This window comes from Manis pentadactyla, chromosome 16, assembly GCF_030020395.1.
Source record: "Manis pentadactyla isolate mManPen7 chromosome 16, mManPen7.hap1, whole genome shotgun sequence".
NCBI lineage: Eukaryota > Metazoa > Chordata > Mammalia > Pholidota > Manidae > Manis > Manis pentadactyla.
This window is the reverse complement of record NC_080034.1, coordinates 79,131,334-79,154,922: the sequence shown is the minus strand read 5'-3', so window position 1 is coordinate 79,154,922 and position 23,589 is coordinate 79,131,334. Positions and strand designations below refer to the sequence as shown.

The 23,589-nt window shown below is 44.8% G+C and overlaps 1 protein-coding gene across 4 annotated transcripts in view; it reads left to right on the top strand.

The window, feature by feature from the left end:
• Positions 1-23,589, top strand: part of ALDH5A1 (aldehyde dehydrogenase 5 family member A1) — a 42,526-nt gene that overhangs the window by 560 nt on the left and 18,377 nt on the right. For 2 of the 4 annotated variants that reach the window (XR_005030133.2, XM_036911663.2), the window contains exons 2-6: positions 4,551-4,634; positions 5,292-5,462; positions 6,900-7,016; positions 20,140-20,283; positions 23,393-23,536. Coding sequence is in view for 3 of the 4 variants with exons in the window: in XM_036911663.2 (XP_036767558.2) it covers positions 4,551-4,634; positions 5,292-5,462; positions 6,900-7,016; positions 20,140-20,283; positions 23,393-23,536 (660 nt within the window). In the remaining variant the exon portion in view is untranslated. The remainder of the gene's footprint in view (positions 1-4,550; positions 4,635-5,291; positions 5,463-6,899; positions 7,017-20,139; positions 20,284-23,392; positions 23,537-23,589) is intronic. The other 2 variants (XM_036911661.2, XM_036911662.2) reach the window with 2 other exon arrangements.

Sequence of the window (23,589 nt, the reverse complement as noted above, 5' to 3'; positions counted from 1 at the left end):
ATAATCAGCAAATTAAGTTTGGGGCGTGAGCTTTGTGCCAAGCACTGTGCCCTGGGCTAGGGACAGGGCCCCATGCTCAAGCCTCATAAAATGCCCTGTAGGGGAGTGCAGAATAGGAACAAATAGAAGGGCATGACCGCGCAGGCGTGGGGGGGGGGGCAGGGTGTCGGGGAATGAGCACTTGTGACTCGGGTGTGTGTGGGCGTGTGTGGGCGGGGAGGGGGTCGCAGGGTGTCGGGGAATGAGCACTTGTGACTCGTGAGAGCATCTGCGGTACCTCCCTGGCCGCAGGGAGAGCACGCCGGAGGCTGGTAGTGAGGGCCCCCGGCTAGAGACATGACCTGAGGCATGGACAGAGCTGTAGAAAAAATAGGGTTTTGTGCAGGGGAAGAGAGAAGCCCAGGACCATTCTCCAGGGTTTTGGCCTGAGTAGAGAAATCCTGCTATTAACTGGCGTATTTCCCAGACCACTTGGAAAGTGAGGGTGAGGGTGAGGGTTGTGGGATGTTAGATGGAGAGAGTAGAGAAGAAACTAAGATTTTCTTTCTCTTTCATTTATTGTGTGGCCCCTAGGGCCAGCCTAGTGAAATCATTTTCTATTCTTAACTTAAGCAGCCTTCTCTGAAGTCACACATCACAAACACACATCGAGTGCTGAGACCCAAGCTGTGAAAGAGCCTTACTTCACTCACCCATTAGATAGTCACTGAGCACCTGCGGCTTTGCACTGCTGGAGGAGCTTGAGGTACAGCAGTGAACAATGGAAAGAGTCCTGCCCTTAATGCAGCTCACGTGGGTTAAGAGAAGATCTGAACTGTAAGTGAAGTATGATTTCTAGACACATGTTAGCAGTGAGGGGAATACTGTGAGGGGAAAAGTTATAGCAGAATAAGGACCAGACCTAGGAGGAAAGGGCAAGATGCAATTAAATGTGGGCAGGTGTATTATTTTGCTAGGGATGCCACACAAAGTAACACAGACTGGGTGGCTTAAACAGGAGAAGTGTATTGTTTCACATTTCTGGAGGCTGGAAGTACACGATCAAGATGTCGACAGGGTTGATTTTCTCTAAGGCCTCTCCTTGGCTTGTAGACTGCCATCTTCCCACAGTCATCGCACTGTATCTGTGTCCTAATCTCGTCTTTTTACAAAGACACGAGTCACATTGGTTAGGACCCACCCTAATGACCTCATTTAACCTTGATAACCTCTTTCAAGACCATGTCTTCTCCAAACACAGTCACATTCTGAGGTACTGAGGGTTGGGACTTAAAATACGAATTTGGGAAGAGGGACACAGTACAGCCTACAACTTCAGGGTAAGCCTCATTGAGGACAAAGGAGGCAAAGACCGAAGATTGGGAGGGAATTCAGCTAAAACAAAAATCCTGAGTTGAGAGCATGCCTGATGCATTTGCAGAACTAAAGGGAGGCTGGGGTCTCCTGTAAACCAACAGATAGGGAAGAGTTCAGGATAGGAGGCCATAGGTGCAGGAAGGAGAGGCTGGACGGAGTGGGGTACACAGCCATTCTAGGACTGGGGTTTTACTCTGAGTGAGGTGGGGCACCATTTCAGAGTTTTAAGCAGAGATACCCAATTTGCCGTTTGAACGGCTTCTCTGGCCACAGTGCTAGAACAGACGGGGGCAGTGCTGGAAACAGGTTCGTGGGGGCTGTGGCTGCTCAGACAGGAGATGGTGGTGGCTTGGACTCGGGGGCGGGGGGGCCATGGGGGTGGTGAGGAGTGGTCTGATAGAGGATGTACTTTGAAGGTAGAGGCAATGGGATTCTCGGGCACATTACTGTGGGGTGTGGGAGAGAGGAGTCAACAATGACCCCGGGGCTTTTGGCCAGAGTACCTGGAAGAAAGGAGTGAGACATCAGAGCTCCGTCTTGGACACAGTGAGTCTGAGAGGTCTGTCAGATACCCAAGTGAGGACGGTAAGCAGGCAGTTGGCAATGGGAATGTGGAGTTGAGCCCGAGCCCTGGCTATGAATGGAAACGTGGGAGTCATGCACATATGCACTCATAGCTCTGGGAGGGATGAGATCACAGGAAGGGAGGTGGTCAAGGCTGAGCTCTGGGCCTCTGGCATCACTTTGGAGCCGGACTAGGGCCCACAACTGCCCTGCAGTGCTGTTATAGGAGCTCTTCCAGCCCCGTCTGTGGTTCAGGAGTTGGTTGGAGCCTCAGGATTGGTGCTGGGATCTCTCACTGATACTCGCCCTGTCACCTGTGTTCACATCATAGCACCTATGCTAATGCTAATGCCCTTGAACACTTATGTGGTGTCAGCTTCTATCTTACAGGAGTTCTGTTTCTCAGAGACCCCTCCCTCTTGAGAGGATCGTGAAGCACCTTGATAAGGAAGCGGTGGGATCAGCTTTCCCTAGGAAGACAGGTCCACCTGTGCAGCCAGGAGATGGGGGAGAGGGGGCACTAACACAGCTTGCTCTGTGACTCACCCCTCTCTTGCCCCCTGGCCTTTGGGGTCTCCCCTCATCCCCCAACCCCAGGCTGTTTTCCACTCCCTTCTTTAGGCCCACTCATGTCCCCTGTTCTTGAAGTCTAGTTCATCTGTTACTCCTACCACTGAGCCTGTCAGACCACGGGGCCTTCCCTTCCTACCTTGTCTTGCACTTCTTCGTGGCAGCTTTTGCATTGTTTCACATCATTCTTTTCACATAGTTTGTGACCACCCTTTTCCCACCTTGTGAACACCTGGATGAGTTCAGGGAAAGGAGGGAGCTGATATTTATTGACCACCTTAGAAGCTGAGGCATTAGTTTCCTACGGCTGCCATAACAAATTACCCCAAAATTAATAACTTAACACATCAACACAAATTTATTCCCTTCCAGGTCTGGAGGTTGGCAGGGCTTAGTTCCTTGTGGAAGGGGCTTCTGTGCCTTTTCCTGCTTCTGGAACTGCCACCATTCCTCGGTCTGTGGCCGCACATCCTACCAACCTCGCCTTCTCTGACTCAGGCCTGCCTGCCTCTCTCCTTTAGTGATCCCTGTGGTCACACTGAGCCCACCTGGATAGTTTGGGTTACTCTCCTCACGTCAGGAGGCTTAACTTAGTCACATCTGCAGAATCCCTTCTGCCATGTAAGGTAGCATGTTTACAGGTTCCAGGGATTAGGATAAAGACATCCTTGAGGGCCCTCATTGTGCCTTCCACACCTGAGTACTGTGTGTTTTATCTAGTCCTGTCAGTGGCCCTATGAATTAGGTGCTCGGTCTATGTTGTGGTTGAGGAGACTGGCTGAGAAAGGCTCATGGTTCACCATCACTTCACTCCTGCTCATGAGGAGGATCTGGGATGAGTCCCAGGTGACTCCACCCACTATGAGCCTCCCAGGACCCCTGTCTGACTCTTGCCCTCACACAGCTCCTCATAAAGGCTGTAGTAGTTTGCAGGGGTTGCAGTAACAAAGTACCACAAACTTGGTGGTTTAAATAACAGAAAAGTATTATTTCAACTCTGGAAGCTGGAAGTTCAAAATCAAGGCGTTGGCAGGGTTGACGTCTGCTGAGGGTTCTGAGGGACGAAGGATCTGTCTGTCCAGGTGTCTCTGCTTGGCTTATAGATCCCAAAATTTCAAATTCCAAAATTCCTTTCTTTAAATTTTTTTAAAGAAACCATTTTGTCCATAACATACTTAATAATCCAATCTATCCTTTTATCTTTGGAGATTTTTTAAAAATTGTAAAATTTATACCATTTTGTCATTTGGAAGTGTACAGTTGAGTGGCATTAAGTACCTTCACAGTGTTGTGCCTGGGTCCTCTTCCTAAATGTATAAAACCCTTTCTTACACATCACACACTGCAAAACCCCTACCCCAGTCTGGGATGAATCCAACTCACCAGTGAGTTGTTAAAATAAGAACTGTACTTGAGGACTTTGTGTCGGAATAAGCCAGTCACAAAAGGAAAAATCTTTGGGATTCTACTTCTGTCAGGCCATGGAGTCGTCAAACTCGTAGAGACAGAAAGTCGAATTGGGGTTGCTGGGGGCAGGGGAGATACTGTTTAAAGTTCTGGAGATGGATTGTGGTAATGGTTGTACAACAATGTGAATATACTTAGTGCCACTGAATTACATATTTTAAAATTACATATTTAAAAAACATCTTACACATTTAAGATGATAAATTTTATGTTGTATGTATTTCACCACAATTAAAAATAATTTTAAAAATAAGGAACATACCTTTGTGTGGTAAAATTCAAGTTATTCGTATTTACCATAAACAACAATAACAGCTGTCCCACAAAACTTTTCTCTTTTACGACTTAGGAGTCATTCACCCCTTTAGTACAACTTGAAATGGATCTTTGTTATTACTTACCAAAGTAAGGTCTGTATGGCTGAAAGTAACATAATGTTATATGTCAGTCATGCCACAATAAAAAAAAAGAAAGGTCAATGCATGTCTCCCCAAGAATGAGATCACAGAGCAGATATTTTAGGAGTTGAAGATTATTTAATACTCTCTCTTACACTTGGCATTTCATGATTTCTCTTTTTATTTCTCTTTTAGGAGAAAAGTTCATTACTTCGGAAGTGGTATGACTTAATGATACAAAATAAGGATGACCTTGCCAGGATAATTACAGCTGAAAGTGTAAGTTCAGGATCCTAACTTGCTACCCTAATTAATCGTCCAGGAATTCTTAGGCTAATGCATGGGGAAGCTGGTAACTTCAGTGCTGTTCTGTAGCCAGATCTGTGAATTGCCTCATGGTTCGATAACAGCTGTTGTGCCAGGCACTCATATTTGTTAAAACAATTTGTACGTTCTGTTCTTCAGTAATATACAAGAAATAGATTTTGAGTGTAACTACATGAACACTGCACCATTACAGGCTTTTCTGTGTGACCATTTTGGTTGATTTTTTTCAAGTTGTTTTTTGTACATTTAAAAATGTACCAGTAGTTTCTCTGTAGCTATTATAAATGACTTGACACTGTGGCACAACATTTAGAAGATATTAGGAGGAGAAAAAGAATTAGAAGATACAGTTTTAGTTGTGTTCCCCTAATTTGTAAACATGGAGAATGGGGATTTATAAACCATGGAGAATGGTATGTTTATTTTCATCACCATTTGTAATTCTGCTTTCTAAGACTCATGCTGAAGTTAGAAGTGTCTCAACAACCCTGTGGGTTTTGTAATGAGAGACGTTTTTACTGTGCTTGCAGCCTTGAAGAATTTAAAAACACAGAGTCCTGCTGTTGTTATTAGAAGATAATGAATGTCTCCTTTTCTGATTTAATTCAGGGTAAGCCACTGAAGGAGGCCCAGGGAGAGATTCTCTATTCCGCCCTTTTCCTAGAGTGGTTCTCAGAAGAAGCCCGTCGTATCTACGGAGACATTATCTATACTCCGGCAAAAGAGAAGCGGGCTCTGGTCCTCAAGCAGCCGCTTGGTGTAGCTGCAGTCATTACCCCGGTATGTGGCAGGATCAGCAAGATCTGAGGGAGGGAGATCGAGTAGGGACTGGAAAACAAGTCATTCTTCCTTGCGAGGAGGCATGCTCTTCCTGTGAGCTTTTTATCACCTGGTCTGGGTTTCCTGATTGCTTTGCTGTGTGCAGAGGTGTGTTCTCCGGGTTCTCTGTGATAATGTGAGGTCTGGGGGTGGTGTGTGGGAATGCACGTTCTCTAATGGCTGCAGAAGTGGGATGACCCACACGCCCAGCAGGCTTTTCTGTCCTGGCATAAAAGCTTCTTGATGTTGCCTAGCACATCTGAAAAGATCTGGTTTATCATTTTTTTAAAAGACTTAAGATATGACACATTTTTTAATGTGCCATGGTTTTGAGAAAATTCTAAGCTGACTTTATGGCTGTCATCACCCGCAAAGTATCTGTGCACTACCAGCAGGCACTGGTCAGGTTCTGGAGGGGAAAAGGCTAAGAAATATATTGTGTCTGCCTGGATGGTGCTGAAGTGTACTCGTGGGTGTGCCCAGCTTTCTCACAGTGACCAGCTTTTCTTGGACCTGCCTCTTTCCACTGGGTCCCATATAAACATTGTGTCCACCTGCTGGTCTCAAGACGGCTATTCTTTCCCTGCTCCACATAATTAGAGATGGATAACGCTCTTATTGCCTTTACTGAGTAGGTTTAACTCAAAGTTCAGTTTACTAGATGGGTGACCTTGGCTTAACTGCCCTCAGTTTCCCCAAATCTGCAGATGAAGATAATAATACTGAGCTCATTGGGTTGTGATGAGGATTTCATTAATTATAATTTAAAAGTGCTTTGAACATGGTCTGGCATAGAATAAGCACTATACAAGTATTTATCAAAATACTGTTAAAATAGATATGTAGATGTCTGCAGATACCTATAAATATAAAGAGGGAGGGAAGTAATAAGTCATTTGCCATTTTTCAAAATCACATTTGCTAATATTTTCTTCCAAAGGGCAGTAAATGCTGGCCTTCAGGCCAAATCCAGCCTGCTGCCCATATTTGTAAATAAAGTTTTCTTGGGACAGAGCCATGCCTGTTCCTATACATACTGTCTATATCTGCTTCTGCATTATAATCACAGAGTTGAGTGGTTACAAAAGAAACTACATTCCGAGCTTAAAATATTTACTATCTGACCCTTTACAAAAAAAGTTTGCTGACCCCCAGTGTGAATAATTTTGTACTGTTTTAAATTCTGAAAATGTTTCCTGTCTTTATGAACCTTTGTCTGCTGAGTCCCTTAAGTTGACAGGCGTCAGGTGCTTAAGAGCTCACCGCACGAGAGCCAGAGCATAGCTTTTGCCAGTCAGTTGTGCAGTGGAATTTGCTGACTGACTCCCGCACCTGCCTTCCTTTGAACTACTGGGTAACCCTTCCTCTCACACACTTCCTCTGCTCTTCTGACCCCAGTGGAATTTCCCCAGTGCCATGATCACCCGGAAGGTGGGAGCTGCCCTAGCAGCTGGCTGCACCGTCGTGGTGAAACCTGCCGAAGATACACCCTTCTCTGCCCTGGCCCTGGCCGAGGTGAGCCTTTCTCCCTGTGATTGTGCAGAGCTGACAAAGTCCAAAAAAGGATATTTATCCAGGACAGAAAGAAGCAGTTCGGGAGCCTCCTTCTTCACCTTAATCTCATGCTGGATGGTGGTGTGTTTTAATTTACTAGCAATTATTTAAAATCAGGTATTGCTCTTTTTAGAAAAAACAATGGATTGGAGGATTTTCTGACATCTGTGGACAATGTATGTTTCAGGCTCTCCTAAAAGTAATATCTATCCATCATTTGTATTAAGTAGATAGCCATAGCAAAATATGGGCGTTTCTCACATTTAGGGAGTCTCTTATTTTTAAGTCTTCTCTAGTTCAATCTGCATTCAAGTCAGATCTTGTCATTCTTCTGTTTAAAACCTGTAATGGCTTGTCATGTTGCTCAAACTTCCAGACCCCAAAAGAAGCCTCCTCCCCAGTCTCCAGTCCCCTTATCTGTTAGTCCAGAGCCTCTTACTCATCTGCTGTGGCCACTCTGGCCCCTGGTGCTTCTTGGACCATACCAGGCTCACTTCCGTCTCAGCTTTACACTTGCTTTTCTTTCTGTTTGGAAAGTTCTTTCTTAGGTATGCCCAGGACTTGCTTCTCTGTGTCTTTGCTCAAGCGTCATCTTCTCAGTGAGGCTTCCCCACCACCCTATTTGAAAAGTCACGGCCTTGAACTGTTGTGCTCCTGATCTCTTCCTCTGCTTTATTTTCCTTCCCATAGCACTTCCCACCATCTAACATGCCAGATATTTTATTCAGTTGTTTTGGGAGATAACTGCCCCCACTGAATGTAAGATCTGTGGGAAAGGGCTTGGCCCTGCTTTGTTCCCTGTTGTATGCCACAGCCAGAGCAGTGCCTGGGTGTAGGAGGCGGTGGGGGGTGGTCAGGAGAAGAAAGGAAGGGAAAGCTTCGGTGTGGTTAGAGCCACTCAGGAGTCTGGGAGTCAGCTTCTGACCCCTTACCTCAACCGTACCCTCTGTGATAGGCCTCTGTGCTGCTCTTTGGCCTTTTGCTGAATAGTCATCAAGAGGCTGGGCTAACCACACTCACCGCAGTCGCAGTTATGGCACTTGCTCTTCTAGACTCTCAGGACCTGGTGGGGCTCCAGACCCAGGGACTAGAAGTTCCTATGCTTAAGGTTCCTTCACCCAGGGGCACTAATTTCAGGGGCAAATTGGTCATTGTAATCATACAGAAATGTAAACTGAATGGAAGGTTTTTTTTTTGATGGGCCTTCTTGATGTTTTCCTTGAAATAATTCTTAAATCTGTGTGATGTGTGTAAATTAACCTTTTTATTAGATTCCTGAGGCAAAGATATAGTTAATGGAGTATTTCCTACAAATTATGTTTAGAGCCAGTACTAATCTATGGCTGCTAGACCCCATCTGCTTATGAAATTTGTTTGAAAACACATCTATACTGAGTGGAAAGGTTAAGGACTACATTCTTTTAAACCTGTATATACTGAGAGATTATTTCAAAGGGAAAATGCTGCTGCTTAGGACTACAGAAAATAAAGGGTTTTAGTAAAGGCCTAGAAACTCCTAGGCTCTCTCTTTAGCCTGGGCTTTGCCTTGTGTTTTCACCTTAAAAGTAATCATAAAGTACTTGCATTTAGTCTGTGTTTTTTCTTCCATTTTTTTTTATTGTAAAGCAGATACAAAACCATACAAAACAGATTTATAGCTTAATGAACCATTAATTGAACACTCTTGTAAACACCACCTCCCTAAGAAATAAAATTGCCAGCTGTCCCTGAATCACTTTGTGTGTCCTGTCTCAACCTGGTGCCTCTGTCCCTCCCTCAGAAACAGCTCATCTGGATTTTTATAGTAATCAGATTGTGTTTTTTAACAGCCTTATCAACCAAGTATGCATCTACAGTCTTACTCTTTTTTTAAATTTGGAATGTGTTGTAAGTCTTTTAACCTCTCCATCCTTTTCTTTTCCTTACATTATCTTTTGAGGCAGTGGGACTGTAGAGCTTCCCACAGTCTGGGATTTGCCAAGGACACACCTTGCTCCTCTGTCCACTGCCTTTTCTGCAGATTGGCAGCCTCATCCAGAGGCTTCAGCAGACTTGAGTGTGATTCCCGTCTGTGTTCTTTTGTCAGGAGGCACCTGTATATGATAATTTCCGTTTTCATGATGTTAACAGCCATTGCTGCTCAATGCTGCTTAGTCTGTTAATTCTATAGGAGTTGCAAAATGGTTATATTTGAATTCTTTCATTTCTGTCCTCTATTCACTAGACTTCCAATCATCAGCTACTATTTGGTTCCCCAGTGATACATTCATATAGGAAAGGCAGCATAAGTGCTTGATTCTTTCTTTTTATTTATCAGTTTTTCAAACTAGTAAATCTGTTCTATCGTCTGCCGAATGTTACCAGTTAGTTTTTTTAAGTATTATTATGTGCAAATAGATTTTAACATATTTGATGAGTTTCAATCTGTTGCAGTTACTTTCTTTAATGAAGCTCAAATTGCTCCATTTTGGGCAAATGGCAGCTTTTTCAAGTTGACTCTTGAGCCTTTATTTTCACATCACTGTAATAGTCTTTGAGAGCATCCTTACAATCTAGTGTGACAAGGTACTTCAGGCTTATTATATGTATTTCCTTCTGCAGACCTGGAATAAACAGTTCTGCAGAAAGTCCTTGTTTTCTTTGGCAGGAAATATTTTAACTTGAGGCACTGGGGATGTTCGTTGCCACTGTTGGTCATTGTTTCTAGACCTTTTCAGTGGGCTGGGCTAGGAAACAGACAGGTGCACACACACACTAAAATGCTGCATAAATTCATACAGAAATTTCCAATTCAAATTAGTACTACAGGTTTTTAACTGCACCTCTTGTAAGTGATACCTGCATCTCCTCCTTTCCTGGGTCCCCAGGACTCAGGGAATGACTGAATTAGAATATCTCATAGTTACTCATTTGCTTTCCCCTAATTAAACACACAACAGCTTCTGATACTAATCCTAATACCATCAGCACCAACATGCCTACTGAAAACAGTTGAATTTTTTTGTATTTTCTATGCCCCGTCTCCTCATTTTTATTATTCATCCTTTAAATTTTAGAATAGCTTTCTATTTACAGAAAAATTGAAGAGATAATACAGGGATTGCCTATATATCCCACACTCAGTTTCCCCTTTAGGAGTATCTTATCCTAGTATGGTAAGGTAATACATCATTATTGAATAAAGCTCGTATCTTACTCAGATTTGATGGGTTTTTACCTAATGAATGCCCTTTTCCTGTTCCAGGATCCTGCTTGACACTTAGTTGTCATGCCTCCATCAGCAACTCATGTCTGTGACAATTTCCCCCATTGAAAATTAGTTACACCATCTCTGCATCCTCAGGGATATAACTATTCTGTACTATTCTTTCTCCCTCTAATCCTCACTTAGGCTTAGCACAATAAGCAGCTCTGTGTTTTTTACAGTCACCTTGGTTGTATGAACCTTGTTCCCCAGTAGATTCTTCAGGAAGGGCTCATGGAACAAACATCCTCCTTCTTAAATGTGCCTGTTAAGCTTTTGTAAATCAGTTCTGCAGGATGGATAGAAAATCTTTGGTTCACTTTTTTTACTGGATTGTCTTAAATGTGTGGGTAAAATTGTAATGTTTCCAGAATATCTTGCCTGGCTTTATTGCATTTGCATATCCTCAGGGATGGAGAGAAGTTCATCTCCATATCAATGGGTAATTACCTGTGCAACCAAGGGCTTACCTGAACCTGAGACATTAGGGGGAGAGGCTTGCTTGCTTGCTTCTGTGGTAACAGGAGAGAGAGACGCCCAGGCTGCAGTTTGCAAGCAATAAATGGGTTTTAAACTTTATTTCCTCCTTTGACCAATTTCAGTTTTCAGAGGTATTTTGCCCCGGGATTTCCTTTCCCCGGACTTACATCTGGCTTTAGTCGGCAGGATTCCTCTGAAACCGAAATCTGTCATAATGGGTGCAACCTTTGGGACGGCCGCCTCTAGAGATGATGGGGAGATGCCCAGAACCGCCCCTGTGGATGGTGGGGAGGCCCCAGTGGATGCAGTGGCAGGGGGTGCAGCTTCACCTGTTATTATCCCCACAGCTATGGGGCTTCCAATTTGGGAACCCTTAGTGGGGAATTGGTCGAGGGAAAAGTACCTCTTAGACAGGTGGGGCCTCCCCAGAACTGGGGAAGAGTGGAAACACTGGAAGCTGCAGAATTAGCCCCCCGTGAGTTGGAAAACTGCTTGGAGACCTTAGGGGGTCGTGTGGCGGCTGGCACTGTAGGGTCTCTTTTCATCAAGATAGTGGGAAATGTTATACAGGAGAGAGAGTGACTTATACAGGAGAGAGACACACCTCAGCATCACTTGGAGGACCTGGGCGATAACCCATGGGTGCTGTTAAAGAAGAGAGACAGTCACTGAAAAGGCAGGTCACCCTCCTAGAAGATTGCTTCGCAGCGACGAGGGGGAAGTCTACAGGAAAAACCGCATTGCAAGAGGCCATGGGGCAGGGGGAGGAAAGAGTAGTGCCTTCAGCCCGGAGATGGTGGAGCAGGAGCCGGTGGTAAAGGAGCCCAAAGAAGAGAAGAAGGAGGCGGGGCCGTTGGCGGATCTGCTACCCAGGCCTCCTCTGGAGGTACCATCATCTCCTGTTTTAAAGGCCCACCCAGCTGTAATTAAGAAAATAAAAATGAAACAACCGCAGGCCCTTCCCCAGGTTGTGGACCACTCTGTGCTCCCCCGCTACACCCAGGATGAGCTGGTGGACATGAGCATCCGGTGTAGACAGAGGCCACTGGAATCTCTGCCTACATGGCTTTTACGTCTCTGGGATTTGGGGGTGGAGAACATTGTTGTGTCTGGTACTGAGATGAGTAGACTGGCTTCTCTGATGCCTCACCCTTCCCTCCGGCAGTGGTTGCAAAATGCCCGTCACACCTCAAGGAATAAGAAACTCCTGGAATGGCTGACAGCTGCCATCAGGGTAGTTTGACCTAATCAGGGTGATTCACCATATTTTCCCAGTAGTTGGAAACCATGCAGAGCTCCAATAGGTACTGCGGGAATTGGGTATGAAAAATATCATCTATAAAATGGACCCCCAGGGCCCTGATGAGGAGGTGTTCACGATAGGAATGAGAAACCTGGTGCTGCACACAGCTCCCACATCTCTCTTTGGGCCCCTAGTGAAGACTCTAGCCCCCCAACCTAGGGCACCCCATAAGGGAGGCTACTCATACTTTAGCAGATCTGGGGGAGGTTGAAACAATAAGGGCACAGAGGGAAGTACGGGCCATGACTGAGAGGAGAGGTGCAAAAGGCCCCGTGAAGGTCTCGAGGACCCAGGTGTGGGTTGATTTGATAAAGGCCGGATAGTGAGAGAAAAACTCGATGGGCAGCCCAATAGAATATTGTTAGAACTGAGGCACCAGTTAAAGCCGGAGCAGCAGTTCGAGGCCCTGAGGTCTGGGACACAGAAACCAGAGTCAAGGCCTCATGCCCGGCCTGTGTCCCTGCAAAACTTCATGGGAGACAGTACTCAGGATTCACCTGAGCCCTCACCCCCACAGGAGGACGATTGGGCATCGCGGTTCAACTGAGGGGGGGGGTCAAAGTCCCCACCTTGCAGGACATGGTGGGGACCAGAGGCCACATGTAGAATTAGCAATTCATTGGTCCTCTGTGAATGTACAATGTGTCCTGGTGCTGGTGGGCACAGAAGCTGAGTGTGTTCTCTGATCCATGGTAGCCCTGAGCGTTTTCTCGGGACCTGTTCTGGAATAGATGGCTATGGCGTAAGGCAATTAGAGTGAAGAAACCCCAGATCTCATTGGGTACAGGGTGTTTACCCCCAAAGGAGTACACCGTGTACATTTCTCCCATCCCTGAGTATATTTTGGTGGTAGATATGCTGCAGGGCCTGTGCTTACAGACCCCTGCAGGTGAGTTCAGACTGAGGGTATGTGTGGTAAAGGCAGTTCTGAGGGGACATGCTGAGCACCCACCTGTAGCTCTGTTGTACCTCGGTGGGTGATGAATACTAAGCAGTATAAATTGCCTAGGGGGCACAAGGAAATTGGAGAAACTAGAGGAGTTGGAGAGGGTGGGCATCATAAAGCCCACTCATAGTCCTTTTAATTCCCTAGTGTGGCCAGTGAAAAAGCCAGACAGCTCCTGGCTTTGACTGGCCTACAAAGAATTGAATAAAGTCACACGCCCTTGGCTTGCTGCTGTCCCCTCTATAGCAGATATTCTGGACACCCTCAGCCATGAGCTGGGAACATATCATTATGTAGTAGACCTTGCTAATGCTTTCTTCTCCTTGACATAGCACAGGAAAGCCAGGAACAGTTTGCCTTCGTGTGGGAAGGCCGGCAGTGGACATTCACTGTCCTTCCACAGGATATCTCCACAGTCCCACCATCTCATGTGCTTGTAGCCCAGGCCTTGGCCTCATGCAAGAAACCATGAACAGTGCGGTTGTATCACTACATTGATGATATTATGCTCGCGTCTGATTCTCTTTCAGCTTTAGAAGGAGCAGTTCCTAGGCTGCTACAACATCTAAAAAAAGGGATGGGCTGTGAACAGCAAGGTTCAGGGACCTGGTTTGTTTGGGAAATTCTTAGGTGTTGTCTGGTTGGGTAAAACTAAAGTTGTTCCTGAAGCAGTTATAAACAAGGTCCAGGCTTTCCCCACCCCTACCACTGTGGCAGGATTATAAGACTTTTTGGGTCTTATGGGCTACTGGAGAGTGTTTGTCCCACACTTGGCACAAATTCTGAAGCCCTTATACCGGTTGATACAAAAGGGCATCAGGTGGGACTGGGATGACATGTGGCTGCTTTTACTGCTGCCAAGCTGGCAGTCAAGGATGTACAGTACTTGAATGTAATGGACTCATCAAGGCCTTGTGAATTTGATGTTCATGTAACCGAAGATGGTTACGGATGGGGTCTTTTGGCAGCTGCTTGAACAGACACACTAACCTATTGAGTTCTGGTCACAACTATGGAAAGGAGCAGAGGTCCAATACACCTAGATAGAGAAGCAACTGGCTGCTGTGTACCATGCCTTGCTGGCTATGGAGCCCATTGCTGGAACAGCTCCAACCAAGGTAATAACCACCTATCCCACCACGTGGTGGGTGTGAGACTGGACACAAAGGTCACGGAGTGGCATGGCACAGACACCTACACTGGCCAAATGGGGCACATATTTACAGCAGTGCAGTGCCCTCTCTACTATCCCCTTAAGTGGAGAACTCCAATGCTTATTGGGGCCCTTGACGTATACCAGTGGAAAGCAGGAAGAACTTGCTTTTCAGCCTTTGGTAGACTAGACTCCTTATCTGGAGGAAAAAGGCTCTATACCTGAAGATGCTTGGTACACACGGCTCCAGTCGTGGGCAGCCCCCAAAGTGGAGGGCTGTGGCTCTCCATCCTAAGACTGAGACAATATGGATGGAGGATGGAGAGGGGAAGAGCAGCCAATGGGTTGAGTTGCAGGCAGTGATCACCCAGGAGCCTTGCCCCATAGTTGTCTGCACTGACAGCTGGGCCATCTATCGGGGCTTGACCCTGTGGCTACCAACATGGTACCATGCCAACTGGATGGTTGGTCACCAGCCCCTTTGGGGGCAAGAGTTGTGGCAAGACCTAAGGGCCTCTGGTCAGACTAAGACTGTTACCGTGTATCATGTGACTGGCCATTTGCCTTTGGCATCCCCAGGCAATGATGAAGCAGACTCATTGGCCCAGGTGCACTGGCTGGAAGGAAAGCCTGCCTCTGATGTGGCCCAATGGCTTCACCGGCGTTTGTTGCACGTGGGGCAAAAGACAATGTGGGCTGTAGCCCATCAGTGGGGCTTGCCATTGACCTTTGAAGTCAGCAGAGCCCGGAAGGAGTGCCTTCTGTGCTCTAAGAGGGACTTACACCGAGTCCCACAGCAACATGGGATAATAGTAAGGGGCCGATACCCCTTGTCAGGTGGCAGATAGACTGTATTGGGCCTCTGCCCATATCAGAAGGCTATCAGTATGCCATGACTTGTGTGGACACGGCTACTGGACTATTGGTTACTTTTCCTGTACATCGTGCAGATCAGCAAACCACAAAGAGGGGCCTAGAGCATCTCTTTACAGCCTATGGCCGGCCGCAGGTGATTGAAATTGATCAAGGCACCCACTTCACTGAACATGCATTACAAGAATGGGTGCAGCAATTAGGAATAAAGTGAAAATTTCATGTACCATATAATCCTACCAGGGCAGGCCTGATAGAGAGGTAGAATGGTTTGTTGAAATCTGGCCTGACGTCGGGCACAGTCTACGGGGTTGGTCAGTTCGCCTATGGACAGTGCTGTGGTGTTTGGATGAGAAACCACGTAACAGAGCTTTGAGCCCTGTGGATGTGCTCACACACCTTGCAGCCTCTCCTTTACAATTGTATTTCCAAACCAAAGAAGAGTTATTGAGGCCAGGATATGGCAGCAAAGCAACATCCTCCTGCCAGCCCCTACTGCCTTAAGCCCTGGAGACACTGCTGAATGGACGTGGCCCTGGACGTTTCGACACATGGACCAGTGATGGCTGGCCTTTCTGGCACTGTGGGGGGAAAGTCCTGGAAGCTGGCTTCATGTGTATTCCTGGAACAACACCTGAGTGGCCCCAAGGATCAGGGTAGTGTACCCAAAACATCCAGGAGGTAAGAGCATCTTGTGGGGAAGTTTTGTTTTGTCTTTATGGCCAGTGCATGTACCTCCCGTAGCCCTATATATTGACCCATCTGTAACTCCCACAGGGAGGGGGGGTGAAAGTCTGGTGTACTAGACCAGGACGAGATCCCATTCCTGCCACTGTTTTATCACAAGGCCACTCTCTTGCATGGGTCCTACCTGATGGACAAGATTTGCCTATGCTGGTGTCTTTAAAACATGTATCTTATTGCCCTTAACGTTATTTTCTCCTACAGTCCTTGTGGCCTGGATGTGCCCCCCTGGGTGTAGCTGTCATGTGATGATTGATTACTCTGAACCCTTAGCTACTGCCTGCCTGTGGAATGGACGAGCTATGGACTTAATCTGCATAAGATTTTGAACCTAGCTGAGTCCTAACTGGGGTTTATCATGATTTTATTGCTATTGTTCTGTCATTAGTCTGGTCACAATGCTCCAGTTTTCTTGCCCAGGGACCATTGCAGAAGAGGAAGAATGAGTAGATTGTAAGGCGAGATTTCTGGAGGGGTGGCCTGTTGATAAAATTGTAATATTTCCAGGATATCTCCCCTGGCTTTAGTGCATTTGCATATACTCAGGGGTGGGAAAAGTTCATCTCCATGTCAGTGGTTAATTACCTGGGTAACCTAGGGTTTATCTGAACCTAAGAAGTTAAGGGGAGGGTCTAGCTTGCTTGCTTGCTTGCTTCTTTCTGGAGCAGCAGAGAGAATGCTCTGACTGCAGTTTGTAAGCAATAAACGGGTTTTAAACTTTATTTTCCCCTTTGACTGATTCCGGTTTTTAGAGATTTTTTGCCCTGGGATTTCTTTTCCCTGGACTTACAAATGTGTTCTCCATTTTATTCTGATATAAAGTATTGCCCTTGAAAAGTCTGATGAAAATCTAAGATTCTTGCCTTTGTAAGTCCACTTATTCTGCCTCGATACTCCAATGTGGTTCTTTCTCCTCTTTTAAGACTGGTAATATCACAAGTCTGTGTCTTTGTGATGGTTGCTTTGGGTCAGTACTCTAGGTGTGCTCTCTCAATATGTATGTCCAGGGTTTTTTTTCTTTTTAATCTCTAAAATTTTCGGGATTTGTTCTTTACACTTGATTTATTTTATTTACTCGGAGACTCTTACTGTTGCTAGGCAGCTGCATTTGGGGAGGTCTTTCTCTGCGCACCAGGTGAAGCCTCAACCTGGATGGGAGAGGGCTCTTGACTCTGAATGAGAAAGAATTCTTGAGCAGGTTGGAAGAGTGTAGGTGTGGATAAAATTGTAATATTCCAGAATCTCTCGTGTGGCTTTAGTTCATCTCCATATAAACAGGCATTCCTCAGGAGTGGAGTGAAGTAGTTTATCTCCATATCAATTACCTGGGTGACTGAGCGCTTATCTGAACCTGAGAGGTTGTGGGGAGGTCTTGCTTGCTTCTGCCGGAGCAGGAGAGAGAAACGGCCCTGGACTGTAGTTTGTAAGCAATAAACGGGTTTCAAACTTTATTTCTCCCTTTGAGTGATTTTGGTTTTAGAAGTATTTTGCCCTGGGATTTCTTCTGCCGGAGTTACAGTAGGTAAGGAAGGAATTCATTATTGCAAGACTAGGAATGAATGGCAGCGGCCTCGCAGGTGGCTGAGAACAGAAATTGTAGAGGTGCAGAGAGAGGGAGAGGAAGCTGGCTGTGCAGGGTCACTCAGACAATGGGAACTTGGAGGCACAAATCAGCTCTCAGCAGCCCCTCCCCACTTGCAGACTTGGAAATAGAATGAAATAGCAAAAAGACAGAACTGCAGTAAGTTGAGCAGTGAGAAGGCTTTATTTAAAGGTACTCACTTAAAGAAAGGAAGTGTGGGCATCCTCAGGAGGCACACCCAAAAGCTGGGGTTCTGTCTTTTAAGGATTTCTCAGGAATGTGGCAAAGGGCCAGGGGGTGTAGACTTATAATGCTTATCTCTGGGGATAGACATTATTATGTCTCTTTTCTATTATCAGTCCTCCAGGTAACTGTGCAAAATTAACACAAGAAATTGGTCGGTTCCTCTCCAGGATAGTGCCTCCCTCTGGGAAGACATCAGTCAGGGCCACCAGCCCTGCCGGCAGAGGGGGTTGAGTTATTGTCTGTTTGCTAAGGAGTATTTTAGGAATCTTACTTCCAAACTTCCTGCTTTTTAAAATGGAACCTTAGCTTTAAAGATAGAATCTTTCCTGTTCTTTCTATACTGTTTATATCTTGGCTTTTTGGAAAATTAATCATGATGCTTGTCTCTCCCTGCTCTACATCATTACTATCCATGTGTTGATATTTTTTGTCACTTTCTCTTGTATCCTTTTCATCTTTTCCCTAATCTCTAAAAATGCCTTTTTTTCACCCATTTTTCTTAAGGTATTAACTGCTATGTTTATTCATTCTTATATTCCTTCTAGTTTACTTTTTTATTTCAGAAATGATTTTTTTCTTTTACATCTGATTCTTCGCTGTGTTGCTTCACGTCATTTCCATGTTGTTCTAATTCCAATTCATGTTGTTCTTTTGTCTGTTAGTACAATTCTATTATCATTTTTTATCTCATAGTAAGTTAACCGTTTTGGTCTCTTTTATGGGCATGTCTTTCTGGTATGCTTTTGTGGTCTGTGAGGATGCTTTTCTGCTCTTCTTGTTTTTTCTTTTAATAATGTATGGGATTTGACTGAGGTGTTTTTTTGAGAATTTATTTATGTATGAAATTAGTTTTCCTAAACTTCTAGGTGGCCTGGATAGAGATAGTTTCTCTGACTTCACAGAGTTATCTTTTGGTTTCTTGTTTTCTGAGAGTCCCTGGCCGTTCCCTCCCCCCACTTTTATCTGAACCTTCACCCTTATCCCACTGGGCCCCGGGACCGTGGCACCCTCCCTACACTCCGTGCTCACTTGCTTGCCCTAACCTGCTCTTCCAAGTGGCCGCCCTGTATTCCATGAACACCTGTGGGCTGTTCGGGGTTCTCTGTTACCAGGTCCATCAGATGGCCTCTTGCTTCCCTCTGCATCTTCTCAGGAAGGTGCTGACACTCTCCAATTGTCAGCGATGTGTCCCCACCCACTTGCAATGTGCAGTTTATGAAGATACTTTGTCATCCATTGTTGTGCTCTTAGGACCTCAGAATATCAACAGCAATAGAAATGTCTGAGGGTGTCACCTGGGCCACAGCAAACTCCCCAGAGTCATTTCTGCTTTCAGAACCAGTGTTAGGGCTGGACTGGCCCTTGTGGTTCTTATGATTGCAAAACACCCTCACAGTAACCATCATGAAACTTCGAAATACAGGTCCATTATTCACAAGTCCTGGAGGGTGCATGACCCATATAAGGCCACACAGCAAGGCTGTGGCAAGTGCCAGCACCTGGGGCTTTCATTGAGGTCGAGGGTGGGCAGCCTAGGGTTTCATGGGTTCACTTCTTAGATTGGTGGATTTAAAACGTACGAGTGGAATTAAAGCAAGGGAAGGCAAAAACAAGCAGCCAAATGGTTGGCTAAGTCAACTAGAGAGCTCTGAAACAAGGAGACTTTAGGGGGAGGCAGCCTGGCTCTTTAGTCAGGTGGCGGGCATCGTGTTCATGAAGATAGCCATCTTAGAAGTGGATGCCTTAGCAATCAAACTTAAGTCAAGCACTTACATTGCAATTTTTAAAAAATTGTCAGGGCTTACACCAGTCTTGTAAAATCCAGTTTGGATTTCTAACTGGTTCTGTTCTTTTGAAGAGATTTAGAGAGACTTAAAAACTCTGCTGCTCCCACTGTCTTCCTAAAATCCCCAGTCATATCTGTGCAGTAAGTTCATTGTTAATGGGATTCAAACATTAAAATGATTTAGGATATGTCTGATCCAAAAAGCATTACTCTGGAAAAGTCACTGGTTTCCGGGTCAGCTGGTTGTGGGTTGGCCTGCTGGTTCGGTTACTCCCAGTGTGTGGCCTTGGCATGATTCTTCCTGCAAGGCCTCCCTTTACTCCCCACTGCACTGGGAACTCACCTGTGTGAAGGCCTTCCCACTGCCCTGCACACAATAGGTGCTTTTCTCTACTGTCTCCCTTTAATTCTACATGTGAGCAAATAACTTCTTGAACTCTTCTCTGATTTTTCTGGGGAAAGAAAAATCCAGGGATTTTTATATTTTAACAGGATGTGGCATAGAAAGTAATGCTCTAAGAAATTTTATTTTCATGATGTATCACAACACATTAATATCACTTTAGCACAATAAGAATCTTATTTCGGTTACAAATATACTCTTATTCTGTCCCCAAAGTCAACCTAAGTTTTTTCTGCCCATTGCTTTTTGAATGAAAGCAGCTATTTATTTATTTATTTTCAGTTTGATCATTTGCTACCACATCGTTGCTGTTTCTCCTTATAGCTTGCAAATCAGGCTGGAATTCCCCCAGGTGTGTACAATGTTATTCCCTGCTCTCAAAAGAAGGCCAAGGAAGTAGGGGAAGCACTTTGTACTGATCCTCTAGTATCCAAAATTTCCTTCACTGGCTCAACAACTACTGGAAAGGTACGTGACTTAGTCTAAAAAAATACACGTAATTCTAATGTTTTCTCTTTATAGACTGTAAAATTACTGTTTTATCTTGATCACCATTTGTAGGAAGATCTCCAACAGAGTGTTAAAAGCTCTTTGGATAAAGTGATGTCTGATCATCCTCTATCAGTTCTTTGGGTGGTGTTCTCTGTTGTGAAATGACACAGGTTCCTATTCGCCAGTACCGAAGGAGTCAGGGTAGTAAAGATTCTCATTATTTGTTGTATGTGAGGTGGCTGAAAATTATCCATTGTATTTCCTCAATTCTGGAATGCAGGTTTCTTTCATAATCTAGACTGAAAGACTCCAGAAACACACAGTCGATGTTGAAATGAATGTCTTAGAATTGAACACAATTATACTTAGCATAAAGGGACTTACAGAAACAGAGAGGTCCTGGTTGGTTGGTTGGTTGGTTGTTTTGCCTTCAACATTCAAACATTTTTCTCCCAAAACATCATGTGTGTGCCTGTGAGTAGATTTTTATATATCTGTTTAAATGTTCAACAGAGAGAAAAGAGTAAAACAGAAGTTTTTATTTGTGGTGTTTCTCTCTGGATGGTGTACTTTTCTGCTACTATATATATATATACATATACACACACACACACACACACATATCTTACATGCAACATATATATAGCATGAAACACATGTCTATGGCTAGACACACATATCAGATAAAAATAATAGAAGTAATCTGAAAGTTTTGGTGAAACTTTGGTCATTTTTAGATGCCATGAGAAGGAAGGAATTAAGCAATGTTAAGAACTCCCAACCATAATTACTCTTCTCATGTCATGAAGTCATGCTCAGGGAGTGGCACTTGGGAACCTGCCATTCACTTCTATCAGAAGCAGAAACTTCTAGATACATAAACTGCTACAGCCCTAATCAGTGGATCTTACAATGCAAATTTACTCTCAGAAGGTTTCAGACACTACTATGAAGTAGTTAGAGAAAAAGAGAGGCCTGGGAGGAGAAGTTGCAAAACCTTTGCTGTTGAAGCCAGAGAAATTCCCAGGATGTTGGACAAAGGCCAGCAGCTTATTGCTTTTCCTCACTTTGCTCAGAAAATTGTTGCCATCTGACAGACCCTCAGGAAAATGCTGACCGTGTTCCCACCAAATCCAGTTTTGCCTCTTACTTATCTAGGAGCGTGTTTCTCTTCAAGTGGATTAAAGGGAAGAGTGATAGGAATCACTAATAAAGGGACTAACTACTCAACATATCATGAGGTTCTTCTGAGCTGATCTTTACAGAGAGTCAGTGGCTTAGCTCCTGGTCTTTGGGCACAGAACCTTGCCTACCTGAACCCCATCCAGTGAACCTGTCCTGGACAGGCCCACCCTACCCTCACCCGCTTCTGGGGACCACCCCTCCCTGGGCCAGTTGAGGGGACAGCAGCTGTGTTTTATAGCACATAACCCCTTGTCTCTCCCCCGACAGAATTCAACCATGAGTGATCACCTGGCTTAAGGAAAACAAGTTGGTAGGCTGGCCAGTGACCTAGGACAAGTGACCTGGCATAGAAAGATGAGCTGGTCAGTCACCTTCCCTCTCCAGGCCTTTGGAAGTTGAGGCCCTGAGAAGGTCAGCAGTGGGAACCTTCAGGTCAGAGCAGAACTTAAGAGGTGACAGGAGTGTGTGCGATGCTGCAGGGCCATGGCAGCCCAAAGCCAGGTTCACGCCAACACCATGGGGACTCAGTGGGAAGAAAATGCAGTCAGAGGACACAGCAAGTGCGCATGGAGGAAGAGACACTGTGAGACAGGGTCGGTGTCCAAGGCCGGGTGGAGGCAGGTGACCCAAGAGTGAGCAAATTAAGGAAAATTAATGGCTTGGCAGATAGCATTTTTTAAAAATTCAAAATAAAAAGTTTTCTTGAGTCCAATAAAGAAATATATTTGATCTTAAAATGTGTACTACTTTGTCAAATGGTTAACATTTCATTGAGAACATCATTACTATTTAATTGCTGGCATAATACATCTGGGCATCTGGAGAAGTAACAGCAGGGTGGCAGTCCTCCAGCTGTTTGCATTTTCACCAATAGCTCTTTGGTAAAACCCATGGCCTCAGGGCACATATGGCTGGCAGCCGTTCCTCGAGTGACCTTGACTGTGTGCTGACTGAACCACCCAAGTGGTTCCATCTGTCCTGCAGCTGTGACTAGACAAATGACTACTGTCTTAGAATAAAGCAAACATTCCTGGGCAGCTTTCCTCGGCCATGCCAATCTCTTACTAGATATTTAAAGCATAAATAGCTATATGTATCAGAAAGTCTTACAACTGTGCATTGAGCTAGCAATTCTACAAATTCATACTAAGGAAATAATGGCAGTGTTATTTTTAATAGCACAGAATTGGAAACAACCTAAATTTCCAACAGATGGGGGCTGAATAAATTGTGGAACAGCCATGCTGTGGAATACTCTGCAGGCATCTAGGAATGTTCTGTAAACATGTGCTCACATGAGAGAATCTTCACTGTATAGTGTTACATTAAAGGAGCAAGGTGTAAAGTGTTGTGAACATATTAAGATGTTCCAGATATATATGGTTAGTTAGGGAGATAAAGCAGGTTACAAACCTGTATGACTCCACCATCCTGTTTTCTTTAATTAAAAAAAAAAAAGTATGTATACAAATCTGTGTGTGTGTCCTTATATACCTTAAATTTTTATCAGTGATGAACTATGGGTTATGGAATTCTGGTTAGTTTTATGATTTTTTTCTCTACATTATGATTTTTAAGCCTATTATCTTAAAATGTTTTTTGAATAGTTTATACACCTATATGGTTCAAAACTCAAGACAGTATAAACATGTTCACATGCAGAAGGCCACCCTCACCCCTGCCACTGATTCCTTCCCTTCTATAAGGATTTTTAGTTTCTTGATATCTTCCCGGTGTTTCTCTGTCAGATACACGTATTACTGTATATTCTTATATAAACTGTCATCCCATATACACTACCATGCACCTGGATTTTTTCACTGTTGGATAATATTTTGAAACAGACTTTCCCTTCCGGGTAGTTGACTAAGGGGCTCACAGCATTCTCTTTTACTCGCAGATACTGTTGCACCACGCGGCAGACTCTGTGAAAAGGGTCTCCATGGAGCTGGGTGGGCATGCCCCATTCATCGTATTTGACAGTGCCAGTGTGGACCAGGCTGTGGCAGGGGCCATGGCATCTAAATTTCGGAACTCTGGACAGGTGAGTCCCGTAGCATTTTTCAGGCTGTGTGTGTATATATTTTAGAAAGATCT